General features: G+C 43.7%; 1 protein-coding gene across 2 annotated transcripts in view; it reads right to left on the reverse strand.

The window, feature by feature from the left end:
* Window positions 1-14,875: 14,875 nt before the first annotated feature.
* Ide (insulin degrading enzyme) overlaps window positions 14,876-21,117 on the reverse strand; it is a 113,154-nt gene continuing 106,912 nt past the window's right edge. For both annotated transcript variants that reach the window (XM_017802334.2, XM_008849620.3), the window contains exons 23-25: window positions 18,444-18,516; window positions 17,749-17,816; window positions 14,876-17,074 (exon numbers count right to left, since the gene is read on the reverse strand). In XM_017802334.2, the coding sequence (XP_017657823.1) occupies window positions 16,979-17,074; window positions 17,749-17,816; window positions 18,444-18,516 (237 nt within the window). In that variant the 3' untranslated portion in view covers window positions 14,876-16,978. The remainder of the gene's footprint in view (window positions 17,075-17,748; window positions 17,817-18,443; window positions 18,517-21,117) is intronic.

A 21,117-nucleotide genomic window follows, 5' to 3' on the forward strand; every position in this document is an offset into this window, starting at 1 on the left:
TCGCCGCTTCTGCTCTCCCTGCCCTCATGGGCCAGTGGCCAACGACCCGCGAAGAGAGGGAGAGACTCCCACACTACCCTCCAAGAAAGCTGATTCACCTGGAGACATGCTCAGGATCTCTCTTGTAGCCCCAGCTGGCCTGGAACTCACTATGTAGACCAGGCTGACCTTGAACAGAGATCCACCTGGCTCTTCCTCCCAAGTGTTGGGATTAAAGGCATGTGCCACCACACCAGTTTTGCAAAAGAGCAGATTTTTAAGACCACTTATTTATGAAATATGAAAAGGGAGATGAAATTTGTGATAAAAGATGGTATGAGCACAAAATTAAGGATCACCTAAACATGTGGGTCCAGTGCTAATGGTCTCTTACCTCCAATCACCCAGCAAAACTGCCTTCTGTAAGGCTGCAGGATGCCAGATTAAATGGTGCACAAGATATGTGTAAGAGGGTTGAGATTCTTTTTACTTATCATCAGAGAATGAATTGAACATTTACCTTTACTCCCTTGACTAAACTTCACTAAAACAACAGTAAAGAGATTAATTTTAAAGGTCAAACTCAGAATAAATAGCAGCAGCAAAGTAAAATAGCAGTACAATTTTGGAAGTAAGAATGCATATGCAGCTTTTCAGCAAACATGAGAAAACTCAAACTAGTGGGCAGGCACGGTGATTCATGCCTGTGGTCCAGCACTGAGGCAGGATGATCACCTCAAGTTCAAGACCAGCATGGACTACATAGAAAGATGCTGCCTCAAAAACTGAGACAGAGGCCATCTTCTCTACACAGAGAGTTCCAGGCCAGCTGGGGCTACAAGGAAGAACCTCAAAAAACCAAACACTTGGGAATGGTGGAGTACACCTTGAATCCCAGTACTCAGGAAGCAGAGGCAGGTGGATCTCTGTGAGTTCAAGGCCAGCCTGGTCTACATAGTGAGTTCCAGGACAGCTGGGGCTACAGGGAGACCCTGTCTCAAAAATACAAAACAAAACAACAACAAAAAGAGAGAGAGGTGGGGGAGCTCTGAACAGGTATTCTTAAGAATATTGAGTGCTCTTACAGAGGACCTGGGTTTTGTTCCTAGCACCCACATAGCAGCTAACAACCATCTGTAACTCCAGTTTGAGGAGATCTGACTCCCTCCTGTGGCCTCCTCAGGCACTGCATGCATGGGTGCACTTACACACATTCTGGCAAAACACTCATCCACATAAAATAAAAACAAATTTAAAAAATTGCCAGGTGTGGTGGTGCACACCTGTAGTCCCAGCACTCGGGAGGCAGAGGCAGGCGGATCTCTGTGAGTTCAAGGCCAGCCTGGTCTACATAGTGAGTTCCAGGACAGCTGAGGCTACAGGGAGACCCTGTCTCAAAAAAGACCAAAAAAAAAAAATTTTTTTTTTTTTTTTGAAACAGCAGGTTGAGAAGATAGCTCAGTCAATAAAGTAAGGATCCAAATTTAATCCTCAGGAACTCACATAAAAAAGTCAGGCCTGCTGAGTGTGGTAGCACAGGTCTTTAATCCCAGGACTCAGGAGGCAGTATTCTGTGAGTTAAAGGCCTGCCTGGTCTATATAGGGAGTTCTAGGTCAACTAGAGCTACATAGTGAGACCCTGTTTCAAAAACAACCAAACAAGAAACAAACAAACCACCACCACCAACAACAACAACAAAAAAAAAAACAGGTCTGGTGACACACACTTGTAATCCCAGGGCTGGAGAGGCAGGAACAGGAGAATAGGCCAACTAGCCTATCCTTATCCGCCAACCAAGGTCCCAGTGAGAGATTTTGTCTTAAAAAGCAAGGGAGGTGGGAGTGGAGGGTAGAGATGGTGCATGTCTGTAATCCTAGCACCCAGGAGGCAGAGGCAGGCACATCTCTGTGAGACTAAGGCCAACCTGGTCTACATAGTGAGTTCCAGTCCACATGCTCCCTGACCTGACAGATGACTCGAGGCATCCTCTCTAGAGTGGTAGCTCAGCAGACCCCTTGACCTCAGGGCCCCAGGCACCTTTGCAGGCAGTACGGATTGTCTGAAAATAAGGGAACCAGTGTCTCTGTGGAAAGAGTGAGACCCTCTGGAGCCCTTGTTCAGTTGGCCTCCTGGATGTTGGTGGTTAATTTAAGTAGTTAATTTGGTTTAATTTTAGACTAACTTTACCTTCTTTCTGTTTTAAATTATTTGCAATGACTCATATTATTTATATGTCTAAACAAGCAAAATTAGAGAGAAAAATTATTTTCAGTTTAGACATAGCAGGGACTACTCCATGAGTGAAGTGACCTCTGGAACAGTAAGCAAACAGAGTGGCCACCTGATGAAGTTGGCAAGAATCCTCTACCAGTCATCAATATCTGTATCCCTTTTGCACCAAAGTGATCCAGCAGGAAACAATTTCCAAGGGCAGGAAAAAACAAAACAAAACAAAAAACAGGCATGGTGGCATACATCTATGACACCAGGATCCTGAAGGTGGGGCAGGAAGACTATCAGTCTGGGTTATATAGTGCCACCCTGTTTCAACAAATTAATCAAAAAAAAAATTTTTGAGAGTCAGATATGGTGGCACAAGCCTTTAGTCTCAGCACTCTAGAGGCAGAGGCAGGTAGATCTCTGTGAGATAGAGGCCAATCTTATCTACAAAGAGTACCAGGCCAGCTGGGGCTACAGGGAGACCCTGTTTCAAAAAGACTACCCCCTCAAAAAATTTCTTTTTCTAAATTTTAAAATATTTTTAAAAAATATTTTGTTATTTTTATTTTTCATGGATGAGTGTATTGTTGTAGGTAGAGGTACCTGTGTTGTGCAATGCCCACGGAGGTCAGAAGAGGGCATCAGATCCCATGGAACTGGAGTTAAAGATGGTTGTTAGCCATCATGTGGGTGCTGGGAATCAAACCCAGGTCCTCTGCAATAACCACTGAGCCATCTCTCCATCCCCCTACCCCCCAACTTTTCTCCTGAGACAGAGCCCCAGCTGGCTTGGCACTCACTATGTAGACCAGGTTGATCTTGATCTCACTCTGTACCCCAGGCTGGCCTTGATCTCACTCTGTAGACCAGGCTGGCCTGGATCGCACAGAGATCACCTGCTTCTGCCTCTAGAGTGCTGGGATTAAAGGCGAGCACCTCCACACCTTTAAATTTATTTTAAAGAGGAAATGTTTGGATCTGGGATCACACAATGGGTGGGTCAATTCAAAAAAAGTCAGTGGTCAAAGCCCACATTTGCCCACGATGAGACCTTAGTAACTACGATTTCATTAACTTGCTACCTACAAAATTGGACCTACAGATTCGGTGCTAGGAATAACTCTTACCCATTGGTACAAAAAAGGAAAACAGCTAAGCAAAATAACAACAGCAGCAACAGTAAAAACCCTCACGGTCCTCCAAAGTACCAGAGCAAAGTAGGTTCCCAAATGAGATCAGTCCTGCAACATCTAAAAGACTTCTGGCAGAAGTTCAAATCACGTCCTCTCTGGATGGCGGTTTGATAACGTACCAGAACTCTTAACGGCAGTGGTTGGGCGCGAGGGCGGTGCTCTGAGGCCGCCTGGGCCCCACTGCCCTCCATGCCCAGGACTCAGCCCCGCCTCCGGGTCCTCGGGGCCACTGCAGATGTTTGTGCAAAGAAGAATTCATTTGAAAATTGTGAAAGGGATGGGGTTGGGGATTTAGCTCAGTGGTAGAGCACTTGCCTAGCAAGCACAAGGCCCTGAGTTCGGTCCTCAGCTCCAGGAACAAAAAAAGAAAGAAAATTGCGTAAGGGATAAAAGACCTCAAACACTGTGGCCAAAGTGCAAGCGGCTAACAGCCAAATGAGAGGAGTTTAGACGAAAAACGAACGGTTCTGTGCTGTCTGCTTAGACTGAACTCTGAGGGAGGGCAAAAGTGACAGCACCTCTTGGAAATGAGCCTCACAGGCCGAAGGCGTCCATCTCCTTCCCCAGGATTGGTAAACTTCAGGGATAGGGCTTGCAAGTTCCAGCCGCAGAGTCAGCTGCTATAAGGGAAATATCAAGAGCAAAGAGGAACATTATACAATAATGAACAACTCTCCCAAAAGACAGGCCAATCTTTAATATGAAGGAACTGAACACTGGGGGATCAAAATATGTGAGAGAACAGCTATTCAATTTGTCATCTCTCTCTTTTTTAAAGATAAATCCTACCCAGGTATGGTGGCACAAGCCTTTAATCCCAGCACTCAGGAGGCAGAGGTGGCAGATCTCTGTGAGTTTGAGGCCAGCCTAGTCTCTATAGTGAGTCCCAGGTCAGCTGGGGCTACAGAGAGACCTTGTCTCAAAAAAGACAAAATAAAAAAGTAAATAAAAGGAGAGGCTAGTGAGGGTACTAGAACACCTGTGATATGAAAGTGGAAGGGGAGCAGCAGGGTGCAGGATGAGCGATGTCACATGAGTCCCTATGTTCAATACCAGCACCAAATGAATACAAACTAGAGGAAGGGGTAGGGCATGAAATGGAAAGGAACAGAGAATTTTGGAGCTCTCTGTACTTTCTGCTTGGTTTTTCTGTAAACCTAAAACTGTCCTCTCCAAATATAATGCATTAGTTAAAAAAAAATTACAGTTGGGGCTGGAGAGATGGCTCAGAAGTAAAGAACACTGGCTACTCTTGCAGAGGACCTGGGTTCCATTCCAGCACCCACATGGTGGCTAACAACCATCCATAACTCCAGTTCCAGGGGATCCAACACCCTCTTCTGACTTCCACAGGCAGTGAGTGACACAGGTGCACTCACATACAGACAGGCAATACACTCATACACATAAAATAAAAATAATAAAATATTTTTTAAAAACTTAGGGTTTAGCCAGGTATGGTGCACACGCCTGTAGTCCCAGCACTTGGGAGGCAGAGGCTGGCGGATTTCTGTGGTTCAAGGCCAGCCTGGTCTACATAGTGAGTTCCATGTGCTTATTTGCCTGTGCTTATGGCCATCTGTTGTTCTAGAATAAAACATAAGGCCACATCTAGCTGTGCTCATCCTTGTTTCAATTTAATAATTGTCAAAAATGTACGTTGGGGGGTGGGTGATTATGAATAAAACACATTGTATATATACATACATGTGTGTATGTATATATGTCAGTTATATCTCAATAAGGCTAGAAAAATTATATGGCTACGAAAAAGAATATATGGGGTGGGAGACATTCTAATGAGTTCCTTATGGACAAAGTGAATTTAAAAGGGAGATGGGGCTAGAGAGATGGCTCAGCAGTTAAGAACACTGAATGTTCTTGCAGAAGACCTAGGTTTAAATCCTAGCACCCACATGGCAGCTAACAGCTGTCCATAACTCCATTTCCAGGGGATCTGATACCCTCTTCTGACCTTCGAGGGCATTGCACAACATGAATGCATTTCCATACATGCAGGCAATACACACATACACATAAAATAAAAATAATAGATAAAATTTTTTTTTTTAAAAAAAAGGGGAGGTGCAAGATTCCAAGTAGCAGGGTGGGGCAAGGCTCATTGGTAAAGAATTTGTTTGCGAGGGTGTGATGGCGCACGCCTTTAGCCCCAGCACCTGGGAGGCAGAGGCAAGCAGATCTTTATGAGTTCAAGGTCAGCCTGGTCTACATAGTGAGTTCCAGGACAGCTGGGGCTACAAGGAGACCTTGTTTCAAAAAGACAAAAAAAAAAAAAAAAAAGAATTTATTTGCCTGGCATGCAAGAGGCCCAGGTTTGAACCCCAGCAATGAACAAAACAAAACCTCCAGGCAGAGATAAGGTGGTGCAGTTGCAAACGGGTCTGAAATTCAAAGAAGAGATCAGGTTTGGGTGTAAATACTTGAGAACTAACCAGGTGAGGCAGGCATGGTATCACAGCATGCAACAGAAGTGTGAAGGGAGACAAGAGCAGTCAGCAGTGGAGTCAATGTCTACTGGGATCGTAGTCCTTCTGTTTCTTAGTCAATTGTTTCTGCCTTCTCCAAGCCCACCATCACTGTGTCCTGGGCTGCTCACAGAGAGAGCATCTGACATTACACTAGGGGACACATTTGCTTCAGAGATGTCTGCCCTGGCCTCTATGACCCTTCCCAGGTGATATCATGTACCTGCATCTTTCCTCCCATTTGCCAATTCAGTTCTCTCCAGTTCTTTAAATAACCATGGGTTCAATCAAACCCTCCCCAGGAAAACCTTCAGAGGTGGAGACAGTCACATGGCTCAGTGGGTGAAGGTGCTTGCTGCCAAGCCTGATGACCTGAGTTTGATCCCTAGAACTCACAGAGGTGGTGTGCAAAGCCTGTGAAGGCCACAGGGGGCATTGGATCCCCTGGAACTGGAGTTACAGACTATTGTTAGCAGCCATGTAGATACTGGGAATCGAACCTGGGTCCTCTACAAGAGCAGCTAGTGCTCTTAACCACTGAGCCATCTCTCTAGTTCCCTAAAAACAATTCTTTTAAGGGATGGCTCAGAGGGTAAAGGCTGTTGCAATAAAAGACTGATGATCTGAGTTCTATCCCTAGAACCCGTACAGAGGTGGAAGGAGAAAACCAACTTCTCAAAGTTGTCTGGCCCTCCACATGTGCACCATGGCCCTCCTGGATCCCCAGACAATAATAATAAACAAATAACCTTCAGAGGTAGACAGTAAGACTTGTCATGAATACCCTGACCATCGACTAGTAAATTACTACTCTGCTTAATCAAAATGGGGAACTCTTACTCTCTTTCAGTTCTTTTTCTAATAAGACACCTTTGTTTAGTGCTACCCCTGTATTACTGTAACAGAGTAACTGAAATGAACTTAGAAAGAGAAAAGAGGTCAGGTGTGGTGGCTCACTTGTTCCAGGCCAGCCTGGGTCCCAGAGTGAGATTCTGTCTGTCTCAAAAAGTGGAGGGTGGAGGACAAGGCTGGAGAGAGAAATAGGTTAGCAAAACCTTTTTTTTTTTTTAAACCAAGTTTTACTGAGTCCCGGAACCCACATTTTAAAAGCCAGGTATGGTAGCCCAAGCTTGTGAGCACAGCACTGGGGAGGTGGAGACAGGGAGATCCCTGGGACTTGCTAGCCAACCAGACTAGCTTACTTGGTGAGCTCTGGGCCAGTAAGAGACCCTGTGGACAGTGCTTGAAGAACAACACCTCAAGTTGTCCTCTGCCCTCTACATGCACACACATGCACAAACATGTATGCACACACAAAGGTGTTATTTTGCCTCCCTGTTTTTGTTTTACACTATTTTTTTGAGACGAGATCTCCCTGGGAGCTCCAGCTGAAACTTGCTACATAGACTAGGCTGACCTTGTTCTCACAGAGATGGGCCTACCTCGGGGATTAAAGGTGTGTGCCACCACACCTGGCTTTGCTTTTTTTGAGAAAGGGTATCACGTAGCCCAGGCTAACCTGGAACTTCCAATACTCCTGCTTCTGTTTCCCACATACTAGAATTACAAGCATGAACCACCATGCCTGGCTCAGAGGCTCACAGTTCTGGAGGTTTCAGTCCAAGTGGATCCATCTTTGGGTTGATAGTAGGCAAGCTTTTTGTTTGTTGTTTTGAAATAAGATCCCATTAGGTAGACTAGGCTGGGCTTAAACTTGCAGGCCTTCTGTCTTAGTCTCCTGAGTTCTGGCATGACAAATGTACACCACAATATCCAGCCTAGGCTGGTCCTGATGTAAATGCCTCACTGTCCCTAGCTGTTTGGCTTATTGCTTCTATCCTGTTGTCTGTGTACTTGACCACAGTGTCGATTTTCAAGGCTTGATCTGGCTCCTACCATGAAGAAATCACAGGCTGTACTAGATAGATTGAGGGAGACAGCCTAGTTTTTAGCATAGTTCTGTTAAAAATATTCACCCTAGGGCTGCGTGTGGTGGCACGCACCTTTAATTCTAGCACTCCAGAGGCAGAGGCAGGCAGATCTGTGTGAGATCCAGGTCAGCCTGGTCTACATAGTGAGTTCCAGGCTAGGGTCACAAGGGATCCTGTCTCAAAAAAAAAATCATAATTTAATCACAGAATATGTCAAGCTATGTACTGGGCTCAGAAGTGTAGCTTAGTGATAGAGTGTATACTTTGCATTGTGTGATCCCTGAGTTAGGTCTCCAGTACTACAAAATAAATAAGAAGCAAATAAATAGTCAACACTATAAATAGCTTATACAGGACTGGAGAGATGGCCCAGCAGTTAAGAACACTGGTTGTTCTTGCAGAAGACTGGAGTTTGAATCTTAGCATCCACATGGTGGCTAACAGCAGTCTGTAACTCGAGTTCCAGGGGATCCAATGCCCTCTTCTGTTCTCTGAGGGCACAACATGGGCACATTTACATGCATGCAGGCATAACACTCATACACATAAAATAAAAATAAACAAATGAAAAACAGTTTATTGTACTTAGTATTCAATATAGTCACCTTTTGGGGGCTGGAGAGATGACTCAGTGGTTTAGAGCACTGGCTGCTCTTACAAAGGACCCAGGTTTGGATCCCTGCACCCATCTGATGGCTAACAACCATCTGTAATTCCAGTTCCAGGGGATCTGACACCCTCTTCTGACCTCCATGGACACTGCACAACATGAGTGCACTTCCGTACATACAGGCAATACACTCATACACATAAAATTAAAAATAATAAATATTTTAAAATATAGTCACCTTGAAGCACTTTTAATTTTTAAAAATTTTTTATGAGATAAGGTCTCACAGTGAGACCCAGCTGGCTGGAAATCTCTATGTAGACCAGGCTGTCCTCAGTTTCAAAGAGATCCATCTGCCTCTGCCTCTTGACTGCTGGGATTAAAGGTATGTGCCACCACACCCATCATGAAGCACTTTTATTGCAGTAATAAAATTTGGAAGTCATAAGTGGTGTGGGGGTGAGGACAGGGAAAAAAGCAAGAACTTCTCTAACCAAATCACTACACTGGAGAGCAAAGGGTGGGGGGTGTCTGAGGAAAGAACAGCCAGGACGCTGGCATCAGCAGAGACAGCCAAGCAGCAAAGCCCAGGAGATGCTGGAGCTGCAGTCATCAGCATCCTTTGCTTAGAGACTGCTCAAGGGTGTGCCATGATGGTTGGCTGGGCTTTCACTGGGTAGTCAGTCTACGAATGGCACCTGCAATCTAAAACTTTGATTAAAGTTCTAAACATTTAGGAAACGGAGCTTGGCTAGTTGTCAGATTACAAAACTCCTAAAAAATCCATTAGAAAAATCACAGAATGGAAAAAAAAATTAAGCCCCCAAAAGAGCTTCAGCAATCCCTGCTGACCCAGGTACTAATCCCTGTAGTGTCCAACATCATGGTGAATGTGACCTGCTTTAAAAGGCAGCCAGTTTCAGGGGAGGCTGAAGGGGCTGGTGGAGGCAAAGGTTCTTCCTCCTCCCCCCACCTCAAGTCCTCTGGAAGAGCAGTAAGCTCTTTTCTTGAGACAGGGTCTCCCTGTAGTCCCAGCTGGCCTGGAACTCACTATGTAGACCAGGCCCACTTTGAACTCACAGAGTTCAAATTCTCTGCTGGAATTAAAGGTGTGGCCCACCATGCCCTGGAGAAGTATGCCCTTAACACTGAGCCATTTCTCCAGCTCCCACATGAATGCCTTTATCATGTCAAAACCAAAAAATATTCAGGGCTTATGTGATGGCTCAGAGGGTAAAAGTGATTGCCACCAAGCCGACACCTGAATTTGATCACTACTACCCACATAGTGGAAGTTGAGGACTCCAAAAATGTGTCCTCCTCTGACCTCCGCACAAGCACACAACATATACACAACATATACACTCCGCAGGCCAGCCAGGGCTAGTGAGACTCTGTCTCAAAACAAAACAAAAACAAAAAAAGACCTGCTCAAAGCAAACAAACAAGGGATAACAGCTCAGTGGCAGAGTACTTCTCCATCATGCTCAAGGACCTGGGTTAAATAACCAGTACAGAAACAGACAGACAATTTCTATTCTGAAGCTAACCTACCATGTGTGGTGTTAAAAGATTTGACAAGTCACTTAACTGGAAATTTAAATCCTAAAGACAGAAACTAACCTTCACCCCCAAACAAAAACGGAAACAGAATAAAGTGAATAACTTGAGGTTTGTAGCATATACTTTAAGCAAACACACGAACAAGAAAAAATGAGGACGAGTTACAGGGAGGTGCCCGAAGCAAAGCTGAGTGACGCCACTTTCGCGGGCCCTGGCAAATGTCTACATAGGGTGTAGTGGGCATTAGGAAATACTGCGCATGCGTCCGGATGCACCTGCTCCCTCCACGGTGGACACTTGAGCAGGGAGCCAGGGGAGGAGGCCACTTGTGTCATTCCAGCTTTCGAAGCTCCACATAGCACATGGTTGGATGATTCGGGGTATCTCGTATACAGGCTGGAGACAAGAGTCCCTTCGCTCTCCGACCCGCCCTCTGGCCCACCCTTTCTTCCCAGCCCTGGTCACCTCCTGCTGGCCTAGCATATGCCCAAAGGCCTGCTTTCTGTTCTGAGGGGAATGCAATTTCCATCTCTTAGCTGAAGTAATGTAGCAGGCAGGCCCAGCCTTTGGGAAGACAGGCCCCTCTCCCGCAGGTCTACACCTGCCATAACAGCGCAGGCGCCACGGGGCCTCGGCCTGGCTCTCCCTCTGCTCAGTCCCTGCTCACGTACACTCCCCACCCTGCGTGCGCGCCCTGCGCATGCCCAGGAAGCCCAACCCAAGTTATTTTCAATGGGGTTGGCTAGGAAAAAGTTTATCTCCTGCAGTAGACGGTAAATTCAGAGCTAGCACTTCCCCGCTGCCGTAGTAACTGCCCAGCGTGGTCCCCAGGAAGAGACCCCTGCGCTTCTTGCCAATCCTCTCTGCCATCCTTATTGTGGCCTTTGTCCTCACGCTTGTCATCGCACAATGATGGCTGCTCTACTTTCAAGTTTTTCATGTTCCTGGGAGGGTGCGGCAAGGGACAGGACGGAGGGAAATGGGGGGAAAGACTAGATGGGGGTGGGAGACTAGACCAGAGACTGGAGAGGTACTGGGGGTGGGTAGCTTAGAAGAGCGTGAGGGTAGAACGCATGAGCCTATGCTCAGTCCATAATACTAGCAACAGAGAACATGGGAGAGCGAACTGGGCTGCATGGTTATTCCCAATATCAATGTGAGTTTTATGGTCTGGTTTTATAGCTTGAAACTAGGAAAATGATTGAAAATATTGTAGATACAAATTAGCTAGGCACTCAGGAGGCTGAGACAGGTAGGGCTTTGACTCTGAGGCCAGCCTGGTCTACAAAGCAAGTTCAGGCCAGCCCGGGCTACATAGTGAGAATCTGTCTCAAAACAACAAAACAAAACAAACAAAACAACCCCAAACAACAACAACAAAACGCAAGCAAAGAATTCAGATAATTAGGTGAATAAGAGACATTTATAGCCATGTGTTATTTAAGTTTCTGAAATTTTCTCCAGTGATGTCAAGAATTTTTCTGGAGGACGGGCACAGGACCAAGGGCAATTTTACCTACCTACCTTCCTTTTTTTCCAAATTTTATTTATTTATTTTTATGTGTATGAGTGTATTGCTTGCATGTGCCTCTAAGTGCACCTGTGTTGTGCAATGCCTGTGGAGGTCAGAAGAGGGTGTCAGATCCTCTGGAGCCAGAGTCACACACGGTTGTTAGCTGCCATGTGGGTACTGGGAATCTCCAACCCCGGTCCTCTGTAAGAACAGTCAGCACCCCTAACCGCTGAACCATCTCTCCAGACCTGTTTATTAAAATTTTTAATTGATTTATTTTTATGTATATGATGGTTTTCCTTGCCTATATGTAAGTGCACCTGTTTCATGCAGTGCCTGTGGAGGTCAGAAGAGGGTTTCAGATCCCCTGGAACTGGTTTTGGATGGTGAGTAGCTGCCATATGAGTGCTGGGATCCAAACTCAGGTCCTCTGCAAGAGCAGCTAGTGCTGTTAATCACTAAGCCATCTCTTCCGCCTCTTTTTCTATTTTATTCTGAGACAGGGTCCCAAGCTGGCCTCAAATTTGCACTCCTCCTGCCTCAGCCCCAAAGTCCTGGGATTACAGATGTGCATGCCCGCCCTTCCAGCATTTTTGCCCTGCTTGGAAAGTTACATAAATTGGAATGAGTGCAGATGAACCCCAGAAAAGAGGTTTTGTGTGGAGCCTTTTTCTAAGAGGTTCTTTGTTTCCATCTGGCGGACAATGCTAGCGTTGCAATGTCAGCCACACTTAGGCATGGCTGTATGATAGGAGGTCAGTGGTGTATGCAAACAATCCAATAGCCAGGCTTCTGCCAAGGCCAGTTCAAATAGTAAGGCTGGAATAGGACCCAGGATAACAACAACAACAACAACAACAACAAAATCCCGGTGTGATGGAGCACCTTTCATCCCAGCACGGGGGAGCCTGAGGCTGTTCTGCAGACTATCTCTGCCCAACTTATCAAGTAGTTTCAGTCTGATTTTGATGCCTCATATTTATAACCTTTCTGTGTAGTTGGTTTGTTGTTAATTTTCTCAAGAGCCTGTTAAAAGCAGGGCATGGTGGCCTGAAATCCCAGCACAGGTTATATTGTAAATTCCAGGACAGTCTGGGTTGAGAGGCAAGATGACTCAGCAGGTAAAGTGCTTGTCATACAAACCTGATAATCGGAGTTTGATCCCCAGAACCCACATAAAGGTGATGGGTCATGCTTGTGGTCCCTCCCTGAGGAAGTGGAGGTGACTATTGGGATTTCAAGGCCAGCCTTAGCTACACGGTGAGTTCACCTTTAGGCCAGCCTGCACTATGAGACCGTATTTCAAAAATAAACAGAACTGGAGATATAGCTCAATGGTTAAGAGTACTTGCTGCTCTTGCAGAGGACATGGGTTTGGTTCCCAACACCTGCAATCAAGAGACTCAGAACCACCCATAACTCCAGGAAATCTGACACCCTCTTCTGGCCTCCATGAGCACCAGGTACATGCTTACTTAGTGTACATCCACACAAGCAGGCAAACACTCATACACATAAAACAAAAATTAAAAAATCTTTTAAAAACAAGCACACCAAAAACAATCAACTGACAAAAGCAGGATTAACATTTGGATTTACTGTCCTTAGGTCAACACAATAGTGTCTGGATTACTAGTTTTATGTAAGGCTTTCTGTCAGGGAGCATAACTTTGTTTTTTGCATTAGCATTTTAGCAAGATTCTTATGCATTTTCAGGTAAAAATAAAACCAGCTTGTCAGCCGGGTGTGGTGTGCCAAACTTTAATCCTGGTACTTGGCAGGCAGAGGCAGGTGGATCTCTGTGAGATCTAGGCCAGTGTGGTCTACGCTGAATAGTGAATTCTAGGCAGGTTGGGGCTTGGGAGACCCTATCCCCAAAACAAAACAAAACTGAAACAAGAACAAAAATAATATTCTTAAAACTTTAAATTTATTTTTGTTTTACTTTCAAACACCCTTGTTGTACAATGCCTATGGCAGTCAGAAGGAAGTGTCACATTGCCTGGAACTGGAGTTAGGGATGGTTGTTAGCTGCAATGTGGATGCTGGGAACTGAACCAGGAATTCTCTGTAAGATGAGCCAGTGCTCTTAACTGATGAACCGTCTCTCCAGCCCCCATTTGTGGTTTTTGAGACAGGAACTTGCTGTGAAGTCTTAAAATGAAATCCCCCTGCTTCCCTGTCTGAGGAAGGTAACGCTTTGCCCTAAAGCCTGTGCTCTCCTTGTGAGGAGGCACGCATCTTTCTCCACTCGTTCATAACATGGCTGTGCTTATTCTGGTTTTGAGCTCACCAAGATGCAAACCCAACTACCTCTGATTACAATTAATGTACAGGTTCTTCATGTCCTTATAACTTTACCCCTAAATATTTCATACTTTGATTTACTGAAAGCATTTATATTTTGTTGCCTGTATATACATACAACTGATTTGTTAATGTTGACCCTTGTATCCTGCCATCTTAATTTAGTTAATACCAACTTTGAAGAGTCCTAAAATTTTCCTATGCATGTGACCATGTCATCCATGAATTCTTTCCAATTTTTATACCTAGCCATACGGACTTGAACCTCAAATACAAGTCAGAATAGAAGTTGTGTTCTTGTACAGATCTTGAAAGTTTAATAGTCTATCATTAAATGTTACTGTAGCCTGGTATAGTGGTACACACCTTTAATCCCAGCACCTGGGAGGCAGAGGCAGGCAAAGTTTTATGAGTTTGAGGTCAGCTTGGTCTACATAGAGAGTTCTAGACCAGTCAGGGCTACACAGTGAGACCTCATCTCAAAAAGCTACTATAGCTATTTCATGAATCCCCCATCAGGCTAGAGTTCTCTTTCTTGTTTGCTGAAACTTTCATCAAACTTCACAAGATGCTCTTAACTACTAAAGTAATCATACAGTATTTTTTTCTTAATTCTGTTACTGTGGTAAATAATATTAAACTGAACTGAGAAGGGTTCCCTCCTTTATTTCCTAAAATGTTAATGAAAGATTGGCATAATTTTTTCCTCTAATTATGTGTGTGTGAAGGGTTTTAACGGTGAATTTAATCTCTTTGGTAATGGAATAATCAAATCTTCTATTTCCTTTCATCTGCTTTGGTGATTTGCTTTTGGGTCAGGGACAAAACTGAGCAAGAGTTCAGTCTCCAATACTGAGGCTACTATTTTATAAAAGTTTTCTAAGAATATGAAATTGAGTCATTTATTAATTGTCACTAGACACACACGTGTATGTGTACACACAAATTCACCACTTTCTGTATTAGGTATAATGAAAGCAAGAAACCTGTCAAGTCAGAATGTGGAGGGAAGTTAATGATGGACTTCTGGATTATTTCATACACACCATAAAAACAATACAAATACAAAGTGCAGAGTTTAAATCAGGAGATTTATTGTAAACAGGATAACCCTAGGACCCTACCATACTGGTAGTGTCACATGCTCTTTTTCACATCAATTGATCAAAAGACTTTTCTTTAAAAAAGTCTCTGGTGATTAGCGACTTTTTCACAAATTTCACTTGCTGAACACTGAGTAAATAGTATCTGGGTAGTCTGTTATTGCTCATGGACTATACCCTGGGACCCACTTAAATGAATCTATTAGCGACACAACAGGAGCTTGACACCAGAAAATGCTGGAGCACACTAATAGACACCACGTGCAGGTTCATGAAAGACTACATGGATTGCTTTCAGATCTCCTCAGGTGCCTTTCCTTACACAACCGACACGCTTCTAAATTTACCCATTTTTTAAAAAAGAGCTGAAGTTATTCAATGGCATGTTGAAAAGGGAGATTTTTATTTACTTTTACAGTGATGGATTTAAACACTCAGGACTAATTTTAGATTCCTTTTGTATACATTTGCAGTTCAGTTGAAAGGCTGCATAGTTACATGCTGGGCATGGTAGTGCATGCCTAAACCCAGCACTTATGAGGTGAACTGGATGAAGGAGGATCAGGAGTGCAAGGTCATCCTTGGCTGTAGAGGCCATTGCACAAACCAGAAGGAAGTGATGACTCATGCCTTCTGATGAATAAAGGCAGATTTCTTACTAGGAGACTTTCAAAGGTGTGGGTGAAAAGACAGTCACAGCACCACATGGAAAGCAGCCTCCAGAGCTGCCCCGTGTTGAGATTATTGGAAAATGGCAAATGTGAAAAGTCAAGGCTCTAGGGAAGAAGTCCTGGTAAATCAAGTTGTATGGGGCAGGAAAACATCACTTGAAAATGCCATTCTGTACTTTGCCTGAGTTAGTGGACAACAGGAGCACTTGCTGTTACTAATGCCTGTAATGTGGAAACAGTCACAATTTCTCTTGAAGCAAATTTTAATAATAGCAAATATTTTAAAACAGCTGTTAAATCTACAGTAACATTTTCTCCTAAAATAGTATCTTGTGAAAAAAATATTTTTAAAAGTCCACTCCAGTCATCATCTGTATGCTTATATTCATATATTCAAAAAATAACACTTAAGGCAAGATTAGACTGGCAGCAACAGGGATTTTAGAGTCTTACGGAGACTTGGTATTTAAGAATACAACATTTTATTTGTTTATATCTCCAGAGAGGGGGCTTTGTATTTGTTGCCTTTTAAATATCTAAAGGGCAAATGTTTTAGTTCACACACTCATCGCAATTTAAATTTTAGTAAGGTTATGGGTAGCTACAATAGCTGATGTTACAACAGCATGTCTCTCATTCAATACAGCAGCACATATCTGCTGATGGAACACTGCAAACCAACTATGAACAACAAAAATGTCAATGGAATTCAATGAGAAAAAACCCACAGTTATCCTGAGAAATTCCATTTGGGTCAAAATTGATGTAAGGTTAATCTGTATTTATAGCACTGTAAATAAGGGTATTCTAGGGTTTTCCAGCATTTTACTAGGTAGATTAAAAAACAATATTCAAATTTTATAAAAAGATTAAAACCATGCCTTATATAATCAGCAATTTCACTAATAAAAGAAAATGACACTGCTTTGTGTGTCACCTGCCAAATGTAATATTCTCCATTGATTTACATGAAACAATCAAATAGAAAGCAAATTTGAGGATCAGCTTTTTAAATGGTAATACCTTTCTAAATGTTTGATGCCTTTTTGAAAAAAGCTAACATTTACTTTCTTCAGACAAATGACTATTTTACAGAATAAGGAGGAAAGAGCCTATTGGGACATCATTATCTTAAGTAGTTATATAAGGGAATTTCTCTTAGGAACGAAAAGGGGAGAAAATTAAGATATTTAAGAGGCATGTATTTAAAAAATATTCTACACCTATAAGATTTTATAATTTTATTACTTTGGATTTTAACATTTCTACATAATGTCTGATAATTCATTTCTGTCTGTCTGTCTAACAGTGAACCAGAAACCACTCAAGTGGCTGAGCCTGTTCTCTCAGGCCTTGGAAGACACAGAAAAATGTCCGCTGATGCTTCCCAGTGTGGGATCTTCAGAGTTTTGCAGCCATGAAGTTAATGTGTGGTTTCACAAGGGGAAACAGTGGCAAGCCACGTTTGAACTCAGTCATGTTCTGGATCACTTCAGGCTGCAAAGAAACAAAAAGGCTTCTTTCAGTACATCGCACTCAGCAGGATATCATCTTTTTTGGGAGAAACACCATAAAGAGATACTCCTTATTACAACTAGTAGAGTCAGGGAGTCATGGATTAGTTAACAGGCCTATGGCATGTAGGACTCTGGGCCAGATGGAGGACTCTAGCTCTCGCCTGGGCACACAAGGACTGGCTCACCCACCCAGCAGAAGTCCAGTTACACTGCCTGTTTTCTCCTCCTGAAAGTAAATAACAGTCTTTCCAGAGGATTAAATACTGAGGTGCTATGGGAAAGACTAAGAGCTCTCATTCCCATACTTAATGCTGGGAAAGATGTGCCCAGAGATGACTGACTACACAGGGACAATGATCAGACCAGAGGCAAAGCTGGGAGTAGAGGTGCACGTCTGCATCCCTAGCACTTGTGAGGTTGAGGCAGGAGGACCAGGAGTTGAAGGGCAGCTTCAGCTACACAGTGAGCTTGAGGCCAGCTTGGGCTAGGTAAGACCCTTACACAAAACCAAACCTAACAAAACATACAGGGGCAGAGGCTGAGTGACCAGACAGAGAAGACTTAGAGAAGCTCAAACACCTAGTGACCTGAAACCTCCAGGTTTTACGTGTTCTGATAAGTAAAAGTCCTTGGGGAACCCCTAACATTTCTTACTTGTGGCAAGGCAGGTGCTTGTGATAAATTTATATCATTCTGACATGGGAATTCTCCAACAACAGGACCTATGAGAAAATGAGAGGTTTACTACTCATACTTGCAGTAAGAACAAATTCAAAAAAAAAAAAAAAAAGAATCCAAGGCAGACCCAGTTCATTAACAAAACTAAACTAAACCAGGCCCTCATACACTTTTCAGATTGCTTCAAGCTGCTTGCTGCTAAGGACTTGAGTGTGCCCTGCTTTCAATAGAGAGGTGTCCTGCTGCTGATGTTATTGAGTCCATAAAGCCTTGGCCCTAGCAGCTTTAGTACTCAGGTCTGATCTGAATAGACTTGGGCTCTGACCTCCTAGAAGGATGTAGCAAATTCCCAGAAGGCCAGTAAGAGCTGGAGAGGAGGACTGTACAGACAACCCCTTACTCCTTCCCACATGTAGGTGTTTCCTGAAGCCTCTTTTGGAGATGGTGACCAGCTGTATACTCTTGAAAAGCTGTGACCATCACCTGGTACTGGCTCTCTCTTTCACTGCTCCATTTCCCCATCCCCTGTACTTCTGCTTCAATAGAACAGACCCTATCTCAGTTCCTTTTTAAAATCCCCTTACTTCCTGGTACTCTGACAAGACAGCCATCATATGGTTCAACATAAGATTAAAAATAGAATTTTAAAAAAGCCAATATTCAATACTTACAAGAATCCATTTCCCTGGCAAGAACGTGAACGGATACCTTATGTCTCCTCGGTGCGTCCACTGCCAGCATTTCCTGGGCAGCAAGGAAAACAAGATCATTTTTTTGCCCCATCATGGAACTTAACATGAGGCTCTTGCTGATGACTATGAAGAATCAGCTACCACAGACTACATATAGAAAGGCTTTTTTTTTTCTTTCCTCTCACATTATTTTAAGCACTATGAAAGATTCAAGAAAGAAGGTAGACAGACTTATTTTCTCTTTTTGTGATGCTGGAAATTAAACCCAGAAGTTCCTTTATACTAGGCAAGTGCTCCACCACGGAGCTACACCCAGCATTGTCCAGAATTATTCCAGAATTGTAGCGAAGCAACCCAAACCAAGATGATTAAGTGATCAAACTCACAGTTAGCATATGCCTGAGCTGGGCTTAAACACCTGTCTACTCAGATACGATATGCAGGGCTGTACCTAGTGGGGTTATTTGTTGCTGGTGTTATTGGTTTTTTTTTGTTTTTTTTTTTTTTTTTTTTTGCTTTTTTTCAGGGTCTCCCTGCAGCCCGAGCTGTCCTGGAACTCACTATGTAGACCAGGCTGACCTCGAACTCACAAAGATCCACCTGCTTCTGCCTCCCAAGTGCTGGGATCAAAGGCGTGTGCCACCACACCCAGCCTTATTGTTTGTTTTTTTAAGAGAGAGTTTCACTATGTAGCCTCTGGCTGGTCTACAAGTCACTATGGGGATCAGGCTGTCCTGAAAAGCAGAGATACATCTGCCTCTGCCTCTCGAGTGAAGGAATTAAAAGAGTGTACCACATGTTTTACATTTATTATTTGTGCATATGCAGGGTAGGGGGCACATGAATGCTGTGGCATAAAAGGGGAAGTCTTGGAGTTGAAGAGATGGTTCAGCGGTTAAGAACACTGGCTGTTCTTGCAGAGGACCCGGTTCCAGGGGATCTGATTCCCTCTTCTGACCTCCTTGAGCAAGGCACAATACAGATGTAGTTTTCTCCTTGCACCATATAGGTTCAGATGTTAGGCCCTCAGCCTCTATGGCAGATACCTTTACCTGCTGGGCCACATCACTGGCTCCCTAGTGATCTCTAAACGCCTCCCCCCCCTTTCTATTTTAAAGACATAGTGTTGCATAGGGCTGGAGAGATGGCTCAGCAGTTAAGAATATTTGCTACTTTTGCAAAGGACCTGGGTTTGGTTCCTAGCATCCACATGGGGTGGTTTACAACCACTAAAAGAAAAAAAGGCAGTCTTGCTATGCAGCCCAGTCAAACCTTGAACTTGATATCCTCCTCTCTCCACCTCCCATGTGCTAAGATTACAGGCCCAAGCCATCAGATCTGGCTCCTCTAGTGATCTCTAGTATCTTAGAGAAAATGGTCTGTCTTTACTCAGAACAATCACAATCATTGTTCCTCTAAGAACTTTCTCAAATTCTGTACCAGGGTTCTGCTAGTAAGCTGTGGTTCCTCATCTATCAAGAGACAGGAAACTAATACTTACTGAGTACTGCCTTGTATCAGGCAATCTCCTGTAGGAGGTACTTTATTCTCTGTAGCTAATAATCATGATGATGGTTATTCAGTGCTGTAGACTCTCTGTATGTAGCCCTGACTAGCCTAGAACTCACTATGTAGACCAGGCTGGCCTCGAACTCACAAAGATCTGCCTGCCTCTGCTTCCAAGGTGTGGGGGATCAAAAGGGCACCACAAGGCCTCCTAATATTCTCATTTTAAATCTAAGAGTGAGTCAGTTTTGTAATTACCATTTTCAAAAACTCAATAATTAGGTATTACTTGTAATTTTAAATAAATAACAAGAGTTGTAGAGAAAAAAAATCAGTAACACTTCATTCTTTCTGGAGACATTACAGTCATCTTTTTTGAACAGGCATAACTAGTATGGCATGACTGACTCAGAAACCAGAGACAGCTGACTATGATCTCAACTGCAGACAACTGAGAACAAATACTTGTTCTCACAAAGTCAAAGTCTCCTGGAGGTAAATAAACAAAACTAAAATTTATTTTGTAACATCCAGAAGGGAAATGCATTCTGATTTAAAGTGTCAAAACCTGGGACTGGAGAGATGGCTCAGTGGTTAGGAGTACTGACTGCTCTTGCAGAGGACCCGGGTTTGATTCCCAGCACCCACATGGTGGCTATAAACCATCCTTAACTCCAGTTCCAGGGGAATCCAAAGCCCTCTTCTGACTCCCATGGCATTAGGCATTGCATGACACAGGTATACTCACATATATGCAGGCAATACGCTCATATACATTAGAAAAAAAAAGTGTCGAAACCCCCAGACTATTTAATAAATGCTACAAAGTGGCACTCACACATCAGTGACTTCAAAGCTTAAGTTTGCTGAAGTCACAGATCTACTAGTTGGGGGAGGGCTGAGTTCTGGATCCATATTCAGAGGCCCTATACCTTCTTGCTGCTGTCCCACAGATTAATGAACCTCAGAAGTTGAGATCAGGAGTGAGGTTGGCAGACCTAAGAGAACACCTCAGACAACTAACCAGCCTGACAGTGAGCAAGTGTCTGATACCTGACTCTGCTCCTCACCACCTGATCATAGCTTTCCAAGTAAACAAGGGCCACTTGGTGTTAAATTTCAGGTCAAATTTATATATATATATATA

This window comes from Nannospalax galili, unplaced genomic scaffold, assembly GCF_000622305.1.
Source record: "Nannospalax galili isolate Female #2095 unplaced genomic scaffold, S.galili_v1.0 scaffold384, whole genome shotgun sequence".
Classification (NCBI taxonomy): Eukaryota; Metazoa; Chordata; class Mammalia; order Rodentia; family Spalacidae; genus Nannospalax; species Nannospalax galili.